This window comes from Macrobrachium rosenbergii, chromosome 46 (assembly GCF_040412425.1).
Source record: "Macrobrachium rosenbergii isolate ZJJX-2024 chromosome 46, ASM4041242v1, whole genome shotgun sequence".
Lineage (NCBI taxonomy): Eukaryota > Metazoa > Arthropoda > Malacostraca > Decapoda > Palaemonidae > Macrobrachium > Macrobrachium rosenbergii.
Window position 1 is genome coordinate 52,026,087 of NC_089786.1, and position 22,103 is coordinate 52,048,189.

Below are 22,103 nucleotides of genomic sequence, written 5' to 3' on the forward strand. Positions count from 1 at the left end.
AGTATCTCATGACTTACTTTTAGTCAGATTTTTTCTCTTTTCTAAGGCAAGATTTTTTCATGATTGTTGCATAACTGTTTTAACTATTATCTTATAACTACTGTACTAACCATTTTTAATTAGTAGTTACTACAATTTATTTCGAAATCATGTCTTGTTCAAATGCCATTTGCCTAATTTTTCTGAAATTTAATTTTCTTTACTGTCACATTGATTTCCACTTCTGATTACTTTTAACGTTTTTGATTAGTTTTATTTTTTCTTGATCTCTTATAACTTAATATCCTTAGCTGTTTCATCATATGAATCAAGATTAGTATTCCATGTGATTTAAATCTAATGTGAGTCACTGTATTACTGAGACAGTAACCAGCGTTGTTATTTCCAGGTGGTGACTTTGAAAGCAAATTCAGTTTTCATTCAGCTCAGGATTTCCCATATCCCCTCATATACGAGAGCTGCACGAAGACGTACCCCAGCAAGAATGGTAAGAAACCTGTGCGCCCAACAGTGCTTCCTCCGGAGGCTCCTTTTCGTAATTAATTGCACCACCTCCAACAGCATGTTGCTTTTACTACTATGTAGTCGAGTAGTTTTAATTGGCTAACGTCCCTGCATGAGATTTTATCCGTCTCTCTTTCGGAATATTCGTTAGGTACAGGAAAGTGATCTTGCCGCAGAAATTACAACAATGAGCGGAGCATTTCATCTCCAGTCTGATGCATGTGTTATTTTTGGTAAAGTGCAGTTTGATAATGACTTGCAAGTCCTTTTGTAAAAGGATGTTTTTCTAATGGTTTTTGGATGTATTTACTCAAGGATGAGGATGTTTGGACAGTATAATTACAGCTTAGAAAATACAAAGTTATACCTTGAATGTGGTGCAAGGTTTTTTTGTGTGTGTGTGTTGTTGAAGCAGTTCATAACGCCTACTGTTTCGTGCAAGCTGTACTCTGGAGAATAATATCTGTAGTGAAATAAGTTTTGAATATTTAGTTTATTACAGTTTATGAAATTGAATGTCATATGGTGTCATTTCAGCAGTTTTTAGATTAGTTTTGAACCGTGGTAAAGATTTGATTTATCGATTAACCTGGGAAATTATCGTACCCCAGAGGTAGTAACAAGACGCAGTATATTGTGTGGTGTGTGTCGTTGCTTCTCAGCGAGGCATTTTCACAACTTGAACTGTCTTCCCAAAATACATCGAGAAGCCAGTGTGCATTTTAAAAAATTTCACGCGCAAAATAATTTCACACAAGGACAGAGAACCTGGAGATGCCACATGACGCAAGGCTAGGACAACAAGAGCGTACGACTCCATCAGTAAGTGTGCTTAAGTCGGAATTAGGTCCAAGTAAATATTCTTCATAATAACATTTTCTCAGGCTTGGAGTTAGCCATTTTGGCAGTGAAGTTCGTAGTCAACTCTTAACCAGATACAGTTTGATGTACATGAATCTATTATTACGTGAAATAAGATACAATACCCTTTCCAAGCTAGTCACTCCTTTGAGTCACGTAGTTGCTGTGAGGCTTTCAAGAGTTATCCCCCTCCTTTTAAAATAGCCCCATAAAACAGCCCTTTGTAGGTTAAGAGGTTATGATTGATATTATTAGAGAGGATTTAATTTTTCTGTGGTATTAGGCGTATTTTGAGAAGGATGTTCCAAGTGGCAGTTATTTGACGGCATAAATACTGCCTTAGGGATACTCTAGATTTGACTGAAAGAAAAGCTAGGAGTATTACGTAGGTATAGATGTACTGTTATCAGTGTTAAATAAGATTGTTTGTTGTTAAATGTATATAGGTTAGCCAGTTTCTCTTGAATGAAAGATATAGAAAGGTTGTTTACTTAGATCAAGTAATTTGTTGTAGAATTCTGAAATTACCCCCCGAAAAAAGTCATATGCAAAGAATGTGTTATGCAGTTAAAAAATTTTAGTTTAAATATATACACCTGATTCTTTTTGGAAATATATAGTTAGATAGGTTCGTCTTAATTGTTTAGCGTTTTATTACTGTTCGAGATTTTAGTCAGTAAGCATATTCCACTGAAAGACTGCTTAGAGTACGGTCTGTAATTAGACCGTTGAAGATTTGTTGTAAGATTTCTGTTAGCCATACAATTCAGTAGCAACTATACTTATGCTATGATATATAGGTACCCAGGTTCATAATGTATTAAATAATGTTAGATCTTGAACATTCTTCATAATGTCACTTAGTTTAATTTCTTCTTCCATTGAAAGAGTATGGAATTAGGGGCTGTTCTCTTATGGGGCCAATCCAGAGATAGGGAAGTAGGGTGCCATTCCTGTTAAGATGGGCTCACCGCAATGCTGTGTTCTGCAGTAAGAGAATTCCCAGGCCTTTTCACATAATTCTGTATTGTACTTCGTATGAAAGGATAACCTCGGAAGGTCTTGGTCTTGTAAGTACTCTGTCATGAAGTTTTGGAATTAATTGAATCCAGGAAGCGCAGAAGCTTCATGGGCGAGACAATGAACGCTACATTGAGTTTTTTTTCTACTGTACATAATGTCATGTTTTGGTGCCTTTGTAAAGCAATGGAGATTTAGAATTTGGTAGGACTTTTGTACTTGTATAAAACTCAGTTTGAGAAGTTTTAAAGATTTGTCTGAATTTTTGAAATGTTATGAACCATGATCACCAAATACCAAAACAGTGTTTGTAGAATCATTTAGAAACATTTTGAACACCAGTTATCACATTTCCATCATGACTTATCTTTCTTGATTCTCAGATTTTGTGATTCAACAGTAAAAGCAGAGTGGAATGAAGGAACCTGTTGCCTCCTTTTTTTTTATACAGAAAGTTTTGTGCAGATGATAGTGACACGTGTTTGATGTGTAATGGTTTTTTGGGGAATTTATTTTAGATGTTTGGCTTCCTTTATTGTTAGATTTAACTGAAAGTTAATGTGTTAAATCTCTTGTCTTGATACACCCGTTATCCTCTGTTTTCATGGCAAAGATAATTGGGCGGGAAATTGGCGTGCTACAGAGAGCCTTCATTCCATTGCGCGAGTGATTTCGCTAACAATCAGGCAGAAAGTCATGGAAAGTGTTCAAAGTACATTTGCAAACAGATGTTAATCAGTTGAGCTGAGCTTTTCTTTTGCGCTACATTGGTTAGATTAATTTATTGGACATAATGAACTTCTAAGAGCTGTATTCATTTTTTCCTCTTTCTATTGGTGAAAATGTTCATTTGTACAGTGATGGTAATCAAGTTTGATTATTTTTTCATATATAACTTGAAATAAATACCTTATACAAAGATGATTCATCCTTTTTTCAGATATTCCTTTCTACCTTCATAGTTCCTATATTCAGCTGCATAGTGGTGCATCAGAAGGCAAGATAGTTGCATGGGGTGGATTGATTTGCTAGAGACCCTTTTCCCTTGATTTCTTCTTTTTTTTTTTTACCCGTCCGTAATTGACTGGTAGTTTGCTTGCCTGCCCCTCTTGTCCTGAGAATATTTATGCTTGAAACCAATTAGTTTTTTTTTTTTTAAATTACAGTACGTGAAATCTTTTGAAAAATAGCGGTTTGAGGATGCCTTCAGATTTTTCAGAGTTTGAAATTGACATCTGATTGAAGTGTGGTTGAAATCTAGGTAGGACTGATTTTGGGTGAAAATTTTTTTTTTTTTTGAAGGTGGAAGACTTGTCTGGAAACTAATCCTTTGATGCCAAGTCTTTGGCAACCAATTTTAATTTATTTTAAGGACATTTTTAGAGAGAAAAATACTCTTGCATGCCATTTCATCAACAGTACTTACTAATACTTCTATTGTTTATCGAGTTGCCTGATTTTAACTTAGTAGTGTTGACTAGATTTGTAAGTTTTACTGGAAATGTTGCACTTTCCATAGTACCAGTTATTTATCTAACACACAATTACAGTAAATCATTTTAATCTGAATACTAACCACATAAGTCTTTACAACCATAATTACTGCATTATATTTCTGATGTCATGAGTACTAATGCATCGTGGAAACTAGTCTCCCAAAATAAAGTGTGCTTGTAAGTGACGACATACACTTGAAAGTCTTAATTTATTCAGGTATGGGGGATGTCCCATTGTTAACATTCCAAATATTTTCTATGGATAGGCAGTTAGCAACATTTAGGTCCAACTTTTTAAAAGTAACTTCTAGGAATGAAAACCGTTTTACAGAATGTGCATTTTGAAAAATCTGACTTTTTTTTAAGCCATGCCATTGATTTATGCATTTTATTCAAGTATATTTATATACTTAACAGACATGGCCCTCAATATCGGTTACAGATTTTCCAGAAAATAACAGAATTTCCTGATTTTATTGTGTGGATCATAACCAACCAGAATAGAATGGGAAGGAAAGGAATGCAAAGTCTTGTAGAAGTCTGAACACAAGGAAGGAAATTGAAAGAATTTCAGGGGTCAAGACAAATGTATTTGACCCAAATTCATTTTCATCTGTTGTGACCAGTTTGTGATGTCAGCTCACAATGTAATGTCTCTGAAAAAAAGTATAAACAGGGAGTCTCACCTTTGCAATCATTAAAAAAGTAATGTATATTTTTAGTAGGGGTAATTGGTAGAACTAACACAATAAACTTCATATGAAAGACAATCATTGCATTTGCAATAATAAATTTGTATCTTAAGTTGCCAATTGACAAGTTGTTTGTTATTACGGAGATAATTCTGTTAGAGGGATTTTGGGGGAACTGTGGTTTCCTTATGAAAGGGTTCAAAGTATCTTAGTTTTAGGAAACATGCAATTATTTATTGAAATTCTCTTCACAATTATAATTTATCAGTGTCCTTGGCTAAAGCCGTTGATGGATAAGTTACAATTGCTACTTTAATTCTGGCCGATTTATCTGTTCCTGTTGGACCCTTCCTAATTTGCTGTCCAACCTCTTGAGCAAGCTGTACGATAGTCTAGAAATTACTAAAGTGGTCATCGTCAGCTAGTTTATCACTATAATCCATTGTTGTGCATATTATTTAATGCCAGGTGCCAGCCTTTCCAGATTGGTCAAAGACACAAATGTATTGTTGGCTGACATGGTTAATCTTGTGAAGCCTGAGAATTTAGGCTAAAAGAAACTCATGGATTCAGTGTCAACTACATGAAGTACTATAGCTGCCTCTCTGAAATCACTAATTCTTAAAAGTAATCTAGAGATATATAAAGTCACTTATGCAAACAAAACTGTTGGCATTTATCATTTGATCTCTGAAGGCTCTGTGGGAATTTTCACACCTCTTTCAACTATTATTGGCCTATGTGATGAGGTAATGATGGTAAACATTTTTTTTTTTTTTCTTGGGGGTTTGAACTATTCTTGTCAAGTTTGGTAAAGTTAATTTCTGTTTTTAAGGTTAATTTAGTCTATAAAGTTAGTCATACTTTTTATATTCTGCCAAGAACAAACAAAAAATTGTCCATAAAATATATTTTTTTTAGCCCAGTGCTAGCTAGTGTTGCAAATACGTAGCACGACACACTGTCCTGATTTGTCTAATTATCCATAAAAAAAGGAGGAAGTTCTGAAGCATCCAACAACAGCAAATGAAAGTCTTTCAGAAAGGGGAACAATTAAGGAAAATGGAGATTTAATTTTCAGGAATATTCCTAGTGTGTTTTTGGTAGGTGCTAACATTTGTTCACCATCAGAAGTGCAGAAGAGTGGACATTATTTAAATATCTACATATTTAAAGAAGTGGGTTGCAGTAGATGGGTTTTAAGTTTTTTCTCTTCCGGGACACATTCTTGCATTATGCGATTAGGGTACATTTCCTGACATAACACCATTTTTCTGTAACTTCAGCCAAATTTAAGTGTATGCCTAGTAATGAAAAAAATAAAAAATATTGACCTCTGTATAGAAAAACACTATCTATAATTGTTGATACACAGTGCGCAGTGATCCTGTTCAGTTTCATTTATTTACATTGTACATTTTGATTCATTTAACCTGTTTACTGTTTGTTACAGCCAGTACTTTCATCTATCAGCCGTTACTTATTTTCAGATTTTAAATTATAACAGCTTTGTGTATATTCTTGGTAAATGTGTTTGACAGATAACATTCTCAACCATTAACCAGTCTGGGAAACCACCAACTTGATAGGTCCTCGTTCTTAGGTCTATTGACATACTAAGCATATAGATAATGTACTTGATCAGAGAAACCACTGGGCACCCTTGAGTGAACTGTGCACTAAATAGCAGCTTTGTGAAACAAAACACCTAACTCATATCAAGGAAGCATTAATGCTTCTTAAATTATTTTTTCCTTGGCAATTAAAAACACTTGGAAAGCAACCTTGTACGTTTCCAGTAAGTGACGTGTGTGCTTACGACAAAATGTTATATTTCAAGCGGTACATTTAAAATCAAGAGTACTGAACATGCAGTATAAAAAAAAACTGCCAAGGCAAAATTATAGGAAAGTGCTTCGTCACAAATGAAGTACATACTAGTAAAAGTATGACAGGCCAAAAGCATATGACTTGCAGAACTAAAGAACTAATTTTCAGCATATGTGTACCACTGTTTGGTAAGAACGTCATCAGCCTTGTAATGTGACTTAGTATTAACTTGGATGCTGTATTTGAGTACTGTAGTCTGTGGTTACTGTATCATTTCCCTGTGAGGTTTGGTTTTATTGTTTTATAGTTACAGTCGGTTGGATTCTACACAATTCAATGTTTGTTAACTTGTATTAACCCACTGTAAGGTCACTGATGGGGGTGTTATTGTATTAATCTGTTATGTGGTGTCATTAATATTTAAGTAACCATCCCTCCAGCCTTAGAACTTTTTAATGATGCTTAAAATTTTAACTTGTACCTATTGAAAGTCTAAATAGAATATTTCCCCAGTCATAAGAACCTTACATTAAAAAATGACAAAGTGCACATTATGCAGTAAATGAAGATTGTCCAAATCTCCCACTGATGTTGATGCAATAACTCATATGAGAAAATTAAATTCTCATTGCTTAGTATAGCCTTTGTTTATACAACAGAAACTTGTCTGCAACCTTAGATTGCTGCTGTTAAGGTTATTTAACATAATCATATCATACCTGCCCACAAGTTGGTAATTTACATTGATTCTAAAGTGCTTAGAGGTACTGAATGATTACTCTCCATACAATTCCATTGTCTAGCAGATAAAATAGGAAATTCCTGGACAGTACAGAGTTACGCCATATATAAGTGGCAGGTTACATGGAGGCAAATGAAATCCAGAGTGGTGTTTTAGTGGTCATCAAAATAAATTGACAGAAATGTGTAAGTTCTATTATCAATTTTGAAAATTAGGCTCTCCAATTCCACACACATCCATATAATGGTCATACCTCACGACCACAGTTATTTTCTGTGGCAAATAAAATACATTAATAAGTGAATTGTCTGTTAGAATGCCCAAGTATCCAATGACAGTTCATTACAGGGACTGGAAACAAGTCCCCCTAAATGATGATTGTAGTTTTGAAGCTGTAATACATTAGATAAAACCAAATTAATCCTATTCTGTAAAAGAAATCTCTCAGGCCAGCTGTAAGTTGAGATTTCTAGATGGTTTTTTTTTATATAACTAGTTAATGGCAGGTTTTTCTTTGATAGTAATTGACTTCAGGGGAGATGAATCAGAAATGTCTGCCTTTTGGTTTATAGTCCTTTAAGTGGAGAATTTTCTCCCATGGGCAACTGGTAATAATTGCTATCTTGGTTCAGTCTGTAGTACTTGTCGTCATTAATTTTACCAGCTAAATTTTTATTCAAAATCTAGTTCGTTGTAAGAATCAAGTACCCTTGTAAATTATTACATCTCAAGACAGTGGCGTAAATTCATAATCTCTTTACTGCTATAAGTAAACTGGTAAAGTCCCCTGTGATTTTACAGAAAAACTTGGTTAAATAAACTTGGTTTCATCAGATTTAGTTGGCAGGACATGCCAATTTCAAGTCATTTTTGCAGCAAATGTAGTTGAAGTCTTGGGAAATTTGTGCTTGAGAACCAGAGGGCTTCAAAAAAGTCATCACATTTGTTATTATTATGAGACTGGTTATGGTAAGGAATTTATGGTGTTTTTTTTAGGTGTTTTTGAGTATCTCATTAAGGTATATATGGTCAAAATCATTTTGAGAAAAGGGATTAGTTAAAAAAAAAAAATTCTTTATACATAATACAGTATTTGCTTAAAAGACTGTAAAATGATGTTAAGGCATGCTCTCAGTATATATGATATGCACTTTATTAAAATGACATAGGCCTTACCATAGCAACATGTATAAGAATGTGTTTTGTGATGTACCAATATGTTCGGGTATGTTTGGTGTATGTTCAGTGCAGTGGATAAAAGTAAATCTGTGCCTCTTAAACTTTGGTGGATGACTGCTTGAATGCATACCCCAACCTGAGAGGTATGAAAACTTACTATTGGGTGCACAGTCAATTTCTAGCATGTTACTGTGCTATCCAGTGTATCCGTACACAGGAATGTCACATAATTCTGTTTAACCCAGAGAAAATCTGGAAAATGAGTCACTGTATCGTGAGCATAGATTTTAAAATCTCTCTCTGCTTGTCTGATTCATCCCAGTACTGTACCTTTGATTAACCATCACACGCTATGTAGTCCTGTAGTCAAGCGTACTACGAAGACCTCCAATTATTCCCCACGCTTGACGAGAAAGAAGGCTGCCAGTGGTTCGTGTAAGGTTTGTAGTGTTAACGACACGAGGACTGTAAAACGAAGGGTTAGTACTGCTTGTGATTCAGTTTGTTGCTTACCACTGCACTCTATGGTGTTATGCTGGCAACGGAAATATTTGCAACAGCAGTCGGTCTGTTTAAATGCATTTTGTCTTAACGTAATAAATGCTATACTTTGCTGCCGTTTTCTAACTGTACCGCGTTGTTCCCATACCTCACTGCAGTGCCACACCCAGTCACTCGGTAGCATTGTTCGCTTAGCATTTCAGATCCATTCTGTGTCACTTAGACCTCAGTATGTTGTCACCTTAGTCTTGTGTGGCCCTCGGTTTGTGTTCAACATTACCGTTACTCAACTGTTATTATGTAGCATTGGGGTTCCTAGTTTTATGTGGGTCAAATTTCATGTGATTTTGCAACCGAATGTAGGAAAGTACATTATGGATTATCAGAATGTAGTCACAGGCTTCTTAAATCTGCACCGCGATATACTCCTCTGTTTTCTCTTCAGGAATATGCAATATGGTATTGTTGAGGTGATGATTACAAGAAGTCATGGAAATTTTCAAGATGACAGTTCAAACAGTTATCACTATCTGCATGAAACATTTTAGGTCTCCATTCAAAGCACACATAGTTTGGTGTACCCACCGCTTCTAGTAGATCTCTGCCATTCACGAGGACCGTGACTTCCAAATTACCCGAGAAATTTTCATTCCTGTCTGAGGCTTGACCATTCCACAGGCACAAAGCGTATTGATTTCAAGCTTAATTAGGCCAGCACTACACCAGCAGATTTTAAAAAAATACTTCATTATTTTTGGTCACAAACAAACGTACAGTACTCAAACACTTCCGCAGTACTGAAGGTCCTCTTCATTATGGCTTTGGTCCCAGTCACATTTCTCTCTTTCGTGTATTCTCTTATCTCGCCCCCTACCTTTCCTCTTCCTCTTTATTACCTTTATTTTTCATTTTCCAGTCTCACAGGCTAACCCCAAGTAAGCCTTGAAATTTGGTTCTGGTCAGGTCAACTTACGGTATTTAATCATTCGGGAGACTTTCCATCCTCAGAGCGCTGCCTGTAGATTCTGGACATGCCACTGTTCATCCCAGTGCAAATTAGGATCTAGGTGCCACCACTTCAGTGCAATTGCAAAACCATCTTGGCAAGGAACTTCAAATTTTGTTTTGAGCCATACCAACTCTTCGCTGAAGCTTCTCTTATCTTAGATTTAACCGCACTGCTAATGCTACGCAATAAAGCAGCTTCCATACTCTGTTTCTGAAGTTTAGCTTGAAAACTGTTTACACTTTTTACCAGATAATACATGATTGTAATAGCCATAATGCCCTCTTAACTTCTCAAGTTCTTCATACTTTTTTAGGTATGCCCATCACTGCAAAGCCTTGGATCCAAATGCAAGAATTACTTCAATCTTGCATCTGGATCTAAGGCTTTGTAGTGAAAGGCTTATCCGAAAAGTGTGAAGAATTGTAGAGCATGAGGGCACTGTGGTTAATACAATTAAATTTCATATGTTGAATTAAGCCATCTCTGCCAACTGGTTTTCACACGTCATTGAGGGAACACTTGCAATTTCATGTTTAGCCACACTGCTGTACCAGAACATACGGAACAGAAATGATTTTTTGTACTGCCGTCGCAAATTTAATTTTGCATTGCAGTACATCAAAGCATTTCAAAATGGGGTATTGTGTTGGGGACACGGTGAACATTTACCAGCAACCGTGTGCTGGCTTGGTGTGATGTGTTGCTAAAGGACAATAAAGACATTGCAGCGAGCTGATTTTAAGAGAATTATAGATCGCTAAATAAGCATACTAATATCAGGTTATTTTCTCTTATTTGCCACACTCATTTGTTTGTGCTGTGTTGTAGTCAGTGTCCTGAACGTAACTTGATTTATTTATGGTTCCGAAGTATAAGTTTTGAAGGAAAATGTGCTCAGTACAGTACTTAAATGTAAGAGTTGTCTCCTTTTGGTACCACTGACATTGTCCCAGCTTTTCATGAAAGGAAACCAGTTAAATGACCTGTGTTTTGTGAGCTTTTTTTTTTAATTTACATTGTGTATTTGGTAACTAAGTTAATGTGACTAAAATTAAATGCAGACTGTTTCCAATTCTTGGTTCCAAGTGAAGAAATCTTAAAAGCTGTATGTTGTCTTGTCCTGAACACAATAGTTAATGTATTGTTTTTTGTAAGGAACAGATGATTCTCAGTAAGACACTGGTATCTTCCAACTTTTTGATTTTGGTGGTTGAAAAGGTTGTCTCGCACAGCTTATTCCTGTTTACTAGATGTGTCAAGAAATTAAGTTTGTCGTTGAAATCAAATTAGCATTACAATGCATATTAGTTATTCATGTAAGTTGACTGTATGTGCCCTCAATGTTCATTCTCTTTCCACAGATGTCTGTCTTTGTTGTGATGTCTAAAATCCATTTTGTTTCTTTGCAGCTAAACCAGCAAGTCAGCGTCGTGCACCTCCCCACCCCTGGCCCTCACCCCCAGTAGTATAACCCTAACTGCCTCTAATTCGTCTCTACACCGTTTCTCCACACACACTTCTCCGCCACCCCCTCCTCCCCACGCCCCCATTCACCTGCAAGTAGGTGAGAAGATGTACGGCACTGAAGCCTCCCACTGCTAGGGATTGCTTTCCTCGTCAGCGTGGTGTGCCATTGTCTAGTAAAGTGGAACGTGTTCGTATGTCAATCTCTTCTTTTTTTTTTTTTGTAGTTTGGAAATTTGTTTCACCGATTATTACCGCTATGTACTTGATTCGCCTACGTTTGAATGATTCTGAGAAGAACTTGTGCTTTTTAAACTCTTCCGTGAAAAAGTTTATCGCCGCTGATTTGAAAAGTTGTTTTGGGTTTTTCAAGGCTGTTTCTCGGCAAACCAACAGCACAGATCGCGGCTGGACACAGCAGCAGCAGCAGCAGCAGCAGCAGCAAAAGATGTGCGCGGACTCATGCGATGCCGGAGTGAGCTCACTGTGACATGCCGAGATGATCTGTTTTGTTTGGTTTCCACTCGGGAATAGTTGAAAGTCGTGACGACACGCCAGAGTTGTCGATGATGTTCCAAAACTGACGACGAGAGAGAAAGAGGACTCTCTGCAGGTGGCACTACTCACGTGGTACGAGAGAGCTGAGGAGCCAAGTGCCTTTCTGTACAGTTTCTCCCTAGATTTCCATGTCAATACTGACCTTTGTGATTAATGTGATACTGTAAATGAAGTGAATGAGGTTTTGAATCTTCAGGGAGTAAGTGAGGAGGTATGAACAAATTATTTTATTGCTAGGTACGTGCAATATTTTAAGGAAATAGATGAGTCTGTGCCCTTTTTGTGATATTCATATGGTGTACATATGGGATATCATCCTTTAAACATAGCAAAATGCAAAACCACTACTTCCAAAAGCTTTACCGAGTGCCAAGGATCAGGTAACTCCTGTTCACTTTTGTAAATATTGTTGATGTTTATTTAGAGAATCTGCTCATTTCTTAGTAAAAATGAAAAAAAAAAGAGAGAAAAGCGATTTTGGATCTTGTCCCCGTCTCTGACGGGGAGAAATTCATGAAGGGTGAGAACTTTTTTTTGTTTTTTTTTTTTTAGATACTGGTTCTTTACGATGGCTTGCTCCCACATTAATTTTGACTCTAAATAAAAACCTTCTTACCCATATCAGCATAACAGTGTATTAGTCATCACTTTTCCCGTTCATATTGATCATGTTAGGGGTGCTTACAATTGGATATTCTTTGGCAGAGTTGTTAGAGCTTGTAACGCTAGGTAATCAGTTTCCGTCTGATTTATCAGAGCTTGTCGATGCCAGATTATTGTTTTCCTTATGTAATTTGTGCCATGGAGTTGTGATTGAAAAGGAAATGTAGTTAACTATGTTGATATTGCTTTTATGTTTTGCCTTCGGTGATAATAACAGAGGCAGGTAGTATTATGTCTTTAATATTTCTATATAAATATAAATATATAAATATATATATATACCTAATGCCTTCTCAGATTCCAAAGATTGTCATAATATTTAAGATGCTTGGTTCTTTTGTATCATAGTTATCAAATGCTTTATTTCAGTTACAGTACTTCATTTACAAAATCCATTTATAGACTTCACCATTCATCTGTCCTTAAACTAGAAGCCGATTTGGTTGAGAGAGGGTCTTGTATTCACATTCCTGTTTTGGATCCCAACTGTGTCTAGAATTGGATATGTTAGGTTTACTACGTTTAGCTTCATTTGTATGTCATGAAAATCACTCGCAGACACTTTTCTCATGAACTACAGTATGTGATTTTGATAGCATATCATACCTTCCTATAAATGCCATGCTCATGAGTAGTCTTCTTAAAAAACTAAATCACACATATATATATATAGTATTGTATAAATGTTAGGGGAATATCGAGTCTAACTAAAGGAATTAGACTGGGTTGCATGTATCTGTACTGGCCGTCCATAACTATTTTTACACATTGTTCAAGGTGCACTAGAGTGCCTTTCTTGCCTAGCGAGCAGAGGCCCACCCCCTTCCCCCCACAGCACCTATGATTGGAGTGTTTATCATCGTGTGTGTTCCTGACTGCCTACACAGGTTTTTTTGGACATTAGAAGTTTTTTGTTTTATATGCACTAGTCCTCATTACTTTGGTTAATGTATTTTCACAGACAGAAATTTTACTTTTACGCCCTGCGGCAGTGTTCCGGACAGTGTGTACGTCACATATATATTGATTGTTCGCTATGTTACACGAATTGTACGTTGATTTATAAAATGGCTATAAAGGAGAAATTGTTTCTTCACCGAGAAATTCTTAAAACACTTAAATCTAGCTATTAGAACTTTCCATTATTTATTGTGTATCAACTTGTGCGTAAATAATTTATTGCAAGTTATACCGTTGTAGTTAATTTATATTACGAGATGCTGGAAGCAATTGTTACTGTAAAAAGGTAAAAACCACCTCTCTTAGGTAAAAGATCTAGCTTGCTAGACAACTGACTCTTTCAAGCTGTAAAGGCAAAGTGGAATAATGAAAGTTAGGGTCAATTGTTGTAATGTACATCATTCATAAATTCCATGGAGTAAATATTAACAAAGGAGCTGATGCTGTGTTTTTGATTTAGACCTTGCGGAGGTGAAGAATTACGTATTAAGGTTTTAACCAAGTCTGAGGAGTGAATTACACTGTGTTGCATATAACTGTGTGGTGTGCAAGTACTGTAAGTGTAATTTTGATTTGTCAAGTGACTGTGCTGTAACAAACATCACTTAATTGTTAATATGGCTGTCAGCATTTGAGCAGTTTAACTGTTGGTGCTCGAATCTGTATTCATTACATGTTTTGTCAATTTTATCCAAGTATTAGCTTGTCCAGTGTGTGCATGACTCAGTAATTTAGTATGCTTAAGTCTCTCAACTGAAATTTCATCTGAAATTTCAGTTAGCTACGATGATATCGAAAAACTGAAATACATTACAAGCTGATTATTGTATTCACAAGATATAGTTGCAGAAAAATTAAGGGCAATTATGTTCCACACTTAGAGGAACTTACTCTTTGAAGCCTTAGGGTTGTAAAAGATATGCATCACAAGGACTTGCCGTATATGCAAAGCCAATTTATCCTAGTGTGTGCCAGGTAAGAAAGAACTTGGACATACCAGTGGATATTGGCTTCACACTCTTAAAATCCACCTTAACTTATTCAGATCTGCTGTACAGAATGTTTCACTCATTTGGTACTCGGGTAGGACCCCTTGGAGGGAGAGATTCCACAGTGAATTAAACTTGAAAAGGTGACTACATTTACTTGGTTTGTTAAGACCCCTCGATACTTGAAGCCTTCAATTTTTCATGTTAAATTAGAAATTTTTGAAATGAAACAGAGAATGAAGGAAATGTGGAAAAATCTGAAACTATCCAGCTTCAATGACTAATGGTATCTGATTTGGGACAGACTGGTGAAGTAATTTCTCTAGTTCTGAAAAGACGAAAATACTGTAACCAAAGTTTCAAAAAGTTACACTAAACAAACCACAAATTAAGAGATCTTAGCAGATCATTATTGCTAAACAAGTAATGTAAAATATGGGTGCTGACAATGGTGCTGTGATTACGTGAGGTGATTACGTGAGATTAGTAATTTCAAGGTTTAGTTAAACATGACTTGTACAGTTAATCTAAAGATCAGTATATTGTTTCGTATACAAGAGGAGAAATTAAAGAACAATCACACTACCTGAAACAGAAAAATGTACAAAAAACTAAAGATGAGATATAGAGCAATGTCTAAAGTACAGCAAAATATTTCCCCAAGCGAAAGAAGCAAGCACACTTTTTCTGAACCTATATAGTGTGAAGATACACACTACTGCATGACTGTTATTAAACACAAATAGGTATACCACTTAAAGTGAATCACAAATGAGGTTCACAGCATGCAACCACATGCATTAAAATTAAAATAACCACAGGTATTAAAATAACCACAGGCATTAAAATTAAAATAATTTTAAGTGCTTCTGTTAGTCTTATGCTAAGAACTCGGTCTTCAGTTCTAGAGAAAGTTATGAAACCTGTGCCCGACAAAAGAAGCGTGTTTTCACCCACAGGAATCATGAATGTTTAATTGCAAAATCCACTAAAATCTAGTACATCGTCTATCCCAAACTCTTCTCTTGCAGGACATTCCAGCATGACTCATACATACCATTATCAAAAGTAATGCCCTTCCTGGTAGGAGAGTGAGGCAGCAAGTTTTCCCAATCGAAGAAATCCTAACCATAAATTTAAGTTCATAATCATGCCACAGTTAAATAACATCCAACAGTTATTCTCCCACACACTGAAGTTACTGGAAAAATATATTCCTAGAATCACTCGGGTTAAAATGTGACAACATTCATGACACAAGACGTACCTGATTGCCAGGAATGAAATCATAAGGGGCAAAATTAAATTCACCACAATAAATAAGCCACAGAAATATAAATTATATGCCAGAAAGGAGGTAATGGAAGTTATTTGTACCAAAACGGCTTCAATGCAGGTTATTCGGACCTAAATGCATAAGTCCTCAGTATTCTAATGATGCCGTTTATATTCGTGCAATAACCAACCCTTGAAATTCTGACATCAGTTGCTGATCTCATCGGTCTAGAATTTTAAGCTTAACTTCAACATGTTTCACTGTTTTCCTATTAAGTATAGGAAGGCTATTCAGATTCATATGACACCGTAGCAAGCATAATACCATGAAAAATAGAATTACTGTACAGCAAATGATAATAGAAAATGTCCACAAGCAATCTGTGGGATTTGCTACAGACAAGGTGAATGATCCCCAAAATCTCATGGGGTTAAAAAATATCATAAAAAGTTTGCTGGTACGAAGACCTTGCTACAAACTGGACCTGCAGAACCCATTAATTTTCAAGTCCTAAAGAATGTTTACAATGCATATACAGTATTGAATTAAAGTTACTAATGACTAGTACAGGGATAGTAACAAGAGACTAAGCTCAAATTGAACTTAAGAATAATACTTGATCCATGAAAATATTCCCCTACAAGTCTTACAAGACCAAGCTTCCCAAATTTCCATTGTGGACTTGAATAAAACTAAAGATAAAACATTGTAAATAACAATAAACAAAAGGAAGATTAAATAAAGATAAATTTAATAACTCACAGTAAACCTATAGGGGAAGGAAGGAAAACCCCAGCTCCTAACTAAATGCCGAAACCTAACACAAGAAAGTTAACACCAATGATAGACTAAAAACAATAAAATGTAATAATGGAAATTATGACGACATTTTAAGTTCATACAATGGTCTTCCTGGAAAGAGGGGGAATGCTGTTTCTCAAGTCCCACAAGAAAGTGAGGAGAGATGCGAGCATCGTCTGCAGGTCTGAGAACGCACAACTGAGGCCTCTCAATCTTGAATGGTATGGCTTAATGTGACCGGGTATTATCCGTCCATTGACATAAGGCTGCATGTGACTGACGTGGCTGTGAAGGAACCACTAGATCATATCTTGGAAGCAATATGTCTTTAGTACTTCTGAAGTTACCCTCTTTGCAAAATATGGCAAAGAGATTTTACCCCATAGAGGGTTAGTACAGTCAGTGCACCTCTTATGGTGCACAGTAGGCATTTAATGTTCCTTGCGGTGACCCTTCGACCCCTAGCTGCAACCCCTTTCATTCCTTATACTGTATTTCCATTCATATTCTCTTTCTTCCATCTTAATTTCCAACCTCTCCTAACAATTGATTCAATAGTGCAACTACGAGGTTTTCCTCCTGCTACACCTTTCAAACCTTTTTACTGTCAGTTCCTCTTTCAGCACTGAATGACTTCATAGGTCCCAGCGTTTGGTCTTTGGCCTAAATCTTATATTCTGTTCTGTAAAGAGATTTTATGGAATTAACAGAAGTTTTGACAGCCCACTAAGACATCTCATCTCCATAATAGAAATGGCACCTTCTTCCATTTGACATCATTGTAGTAGAAAACTCCTAGCTATTCCAAACACCTTTCCACAAGTAGATATTAAGGTTTCTAAGGCAATGATATATTTGATTGGAACACAAACATTTTTTAAAATAAATTCAGTAATTATACCTCCTATGTACACTATCTTTGTCAAGAAACATGAATTTGATAAAAGCTATAAACAATCTTGGCATTTATGGAAATTACTGGGAAATGCAACGCCTGAAAAAAACAATTGACAGTTCCTATTAAGATACGGTTCAGGAAATGATGCCTAGCCACTGTGGGACCAAACTTCTTATGCTAGGATAGGATATATACGTTTTAAACAATGATTCACAGTTTTTAGGAATTTCTTTATAACGTCGTACAGGCATCTTTGATAAATAATGTATAGGAGGATAAATATGACCCTTCTCTTGTGTATTTGATCTTGACATACTGCAATAAAGACACTTAAAACCCTTAAGCTTTAGGGAGACTACCATCATTATCAGCAGGAATGAAACTAGGTCAAAATTTTACAGACATATTCATACAGGCAGTTCTGACTTTAAGGCCTTGGCTCATGGTGGCGCCATTGACCTAATTTTTCGGCGCCATAACCCAGTTTATGGCACTTACAATTACGACGTTCCAGTTTACGGCGATTTTCGGATCGCAGCGCGCTGCCGGGAACAGAACCCCTGCCATAAACCAGGGACCGTCTGCGTCAGATTTCGTTAAAGAATGTCATTTTCTCTACAGTCGTCAATGACGCATATATTACTTTAACCTTTTTCCAGGTTTTGAGATTGTACTGTCATTGTTGTTGGTGTAAATCAACCAGTTTTATTTATTTCGTCCACCTTTTTAACCCAGTTTTACTGTAATCCCCATACTCAGTTAGAGAGGTGTGAGTACCAGACGACAAAAATGGTGAAAATGCAATGAAATAACAATCAGTCAGAAAACTTGGTTTCATACCAGAAATGTGAAATTCATGGAATAATTAATTACTAAAATATTTACCATTTACAGGATTTTACAATAACAATACAGTACTGTGTTAACACAGAAGTGCAGCAGAATTTCTAGTACAGTATGTTTCTGACCTTCATTGTCAATTAGCGAATGTTCCCCTAAAGTCCTTACAGATAGTCCTGTTACTGAGTCTTCTATTGACTGTTCCACAAGGTCAGGTTTCTTTTCAGCTTGGCAAAGCCTTCAACACAGAGGAATTATTAGACAAACAACTTCCAGAAACACCTGGTTTATGTTATAGTTCTCAGAAGTGAGGTTATCACTTGGTTACACATGTCAGTAAAATTCAAACTGAAGATCAATTGCCTTTAATATGTCCTGGTTTTGAAAAAGGGCAGTTAAAATATGAAATCTGTATTTCAGTGCCGAGGGTGAATTATATATAAAGTTTGCCCTAAGAAGATGAGATAAATTCAGTGATTTTAACTCCTGAACACACTGCCGGGCAGCGACTACATTTGATTTGAAAACTGGTTGCCTGTAAGGGGTGTCTAGGGGAAGCAATTCCCCAGAGGTTTGCTAGAGCACTGCATCCTAGGTTAGGTTAACTTAAGATGAATGCCTTCCAAGTGATTGTAGGTGCTTCATGCACGCTGTGCCCTAACTAGTTTAATGTAAGGCCCATTCTGACTAAACTGAGTGAGCAAATATCTGGTTTATTCTGACATTCAACCTGAAATAATTCCTAAAATGCAAGACCTACAAACTAAAAACATTTTGCACAGAGCAATCACACAGAATAAGGGTGTACTGTACTGTACTGACTTCTGGTTTTCATTATACAGAATTCTGTCCTCCAACCATACTAACTCATGCCAGATATTAATTTATTCACTGTTTTGCGGTCTGACAAAAACCACTCTGGTAAAAATTACAAGGGTTTCATGAATTTTCAGAAAAATTACTGCATAACATTATATCTTTCCTGCTCATCATTCAATATGCAGTATTTCAATGAGGAACAGGTGATGCAGAGAATTGAAAATTTTCCTTTCCATATCACTAATTACAAAAAATATTAAAATACTGGTATAAAACAGTTACTCAAACTGTAATTAATATCAATTTCTGATGAACTGACAAAAATTTACAAAAGAAAAATTGCAAATTGATGAATCACTGAATAGGGAACGGGGCTCTAGCAATCAATCTTTGCTCTGTAATGAAACAGCTAATTAGGTTTATACTGTACTATGAAGTACTCATGCATAATTAATTATGCAAAAATTGTAGTTTCTTGACGTATTCATTTAATAAAACAACTAAAGGAGCCTTCTTTTCAATGTCTTGTTTTAGCAATAAAGTTTAAATTTTTCAAACATTACTTTTGCGGTGTACTGTAAACATATAGTAAGCAAAATCATCCTTATTGGGCGTGTCACCCCCAACTTTGGACTGTCTCAAGTATTTTGCATACTAGCAGGGCAAGAGTTGCACATGTTAGCCCTATTTCCACAGGTTGCAGTCTGCTTACAAGCAGATCAAGGCCATTCAGTCTGCTTACAAGCAGATCAAGGTTATTCAGTCTGCTTAAAAAAAAAGCTCAGGGGTATTCAGTCTGCTTACAAACAGCTCAAGGGTATTCAGTCTGCTTACAAAGCAGATCAAGGGTATTCAGTCTGCCTGCAAGCAGATCAAGGGTATTCAGTCTGCTTACAAGCAGATCAAGGGCATTTTTACGAGATGCATCCTAACCTAACCTTCCCTCATCCTAATCCTAAGAACTCATGCCCTGACCTGCTGGGGGTGGGGCTTCACCCCCATTGGAATATACATAGGAATATAGAATTTAGGCCAAAGACTAGCACTGGGACCTATGAGGTCATTCAAAGCTGAAAGGGAAATTGAGACCAGAAAGGTTTAAAGTCGGTCAGGTCCGTCCAGCCGGAAGAAGAAGTGGAGCAGGGCGTCAAAGCCGTCACCAGGAGACGTCCACCGACCCACAACAAATTGAGTTCCCTGGGCCTCTGTCGCTACCACAAGTGGTTTGGCAAGGATGCCCAAAACTGCCTGCCGCCCTGCTCGTTTGCCCGTTCAAAAAACGTGGGTGGCGGCGGCCAGCAGGACAAACTGCCATGGCAACCGAAAAACCCAGGGGCCCAGAACCAGTAGGCTTCTATGTCCGCAACACCGTCTCCGGCAGGATGATGCTGGTCGACACAGGGGCCTTCAGATTGATCTTCCCGGCATCCAGGGAGGACCGCAGCCAGAAACCAGACCCGGCCACCTTCCTGACGGCCACCAACGGATCCCCCATCCTCTCCTACGGCACCAGGCCCCTGTCGATCTCCATCCTTGGCCAAAATTACTCCTGGGACTTCATCGTCGCGGACGTAGGAACCCCGCTCCTGGGGGCCGACTTCCTGGCGCACTTCGGCCAGCTAGTCGACATGAGGCGTAAGCGCCTCCTCGATACTGACTCCTGCCGGTCACTCCGGGGTCACCACTGTAAGAGGTGCAAAAGAAACAAGCAGTAACTTTTACCTACTCGTTTCTTTTGCACCTCTTACAGGTGTAACAGGAGGAAAACCTTTTGCCGCTCCACTATGCAACAATTGTTGGGAGAGGTTGGACAGCAAGATGGAATAGAGAGAATATGGATGGAGGTACAGTAAAAGGAATGAAAGGGGTTGCAGCTAGGGGCTGAAAGGATAATGCAAAGAGCCTAAGTAATGCCTACAGTGCACTGCACGAGGTGCACTGACGCCACTAGCCCCCTACAGGGCACACCCCAATGGAACCACCCCCTGCTCAACGTGACACTTCACACCAAAACCACACATATGGACCTTTTGTGCAGCATTACCAATTGACAACTGGTAACTACACTTGATAGCTTTTGGCTAATATAACATTACTTCATGTGAAGACTCATAAAAGTAGGCCTAAGGCTAGGTTAAATAAAAGGTATTATTTTGTAAGTTGCTAATATACTTCATGAAACTGTAGCTTACTGTACATTTTTGAAAAGAGCTTTCATTCTCGTTATCTGAACCCGCATGAACACTATGCATAAATGATAAATAAAAGATCAATCAAATTACGACTTATAAGGTAAGAGAATACCGGGCCCCCACCCCCGCTCCATAGCTAATATGGCAAAACTGTAACCAGTAAACACCCCTATAATAAGTTACCTTAGGGTGGTATTTTTAGGTTCTTTTAGTCCCCGATCATTTCCTAGCCATTTTTGCATGAAAAACCCAAAATGGTTTTGCATGCAAAAATGGCTGGCTGGAGTCGTAGTGGCAACTTATAAAACTTTACCAAACAAAACGCTCGAAGAATTGACTGTAATTTAGGATGTGGCAACAGTTCTGTTTAACTGGTGATGGGATCCAGCTAAGTTCAGTGCAGCCGGGTACCACAGGTCAGGAGCACTGTCAACAGCTTCGCCCAGGTGAGGATGCTTACAGTGTTTTTAGACTAGAATGGCACACTGGCCTAACCTATCTTGTTCTAGGGCCCAATAATCCGAGGGGCCGTAGGCCTAGGCTAGTTCTCCGTGTTCAGCTTTACCAGGATGCTCAGATTCTGTTCGTTTAGGCGTAGTGTGGATTGAATTGAACTGAATATAGAATTCAGGCCAAAGGCCAAGCGCTGGGACCTATGAGGTCATTCAGCGCTGAAACGGAAATTGAGAGCAAGAGGTTTGAAAGGTGTAACAGGAGGAAAACCTTTTGCAGTTGCACTATGAATCAACTGTTAGGAGAGGGTTCAGGAAAGTAAAATGGAAGAGAACATAAAAGGAGGTACACTAAAA

At 37.3% G+C, this 22,103-nt stretch overlaps 1 protein-coding gene across 1 annotated transcript in view; it reads left to right on the forward strand.

Moving 5' to 3' along the window:
• The window catches only part of LOC136830341 (WAS/WASL-interacting protein family member 1-like), a 45,798-nt gene extending 33,486 nt beyond the window's left edge, over positions 1–12,312 (forward strand). Inside the window, 4 exon segments of the mRNA XM_067089784.1 lie at positions 389–487; positions 3,326–3,382; positions 11,244–11,291; positions 11,294–12,312. Of these exon segments, the coding sequence (XP_066945885.1) occupies positions 389–487; positions 3,326–3,382; positions 11,244–11,291; positions 11,294–11,436 (347 nt within the window). The 3' untranslated portion in view covers positions 11,437–12,312.
• The last annotated feature ends 9,791 nt before the right edge of the window (positions 12,313–22,103 follow it).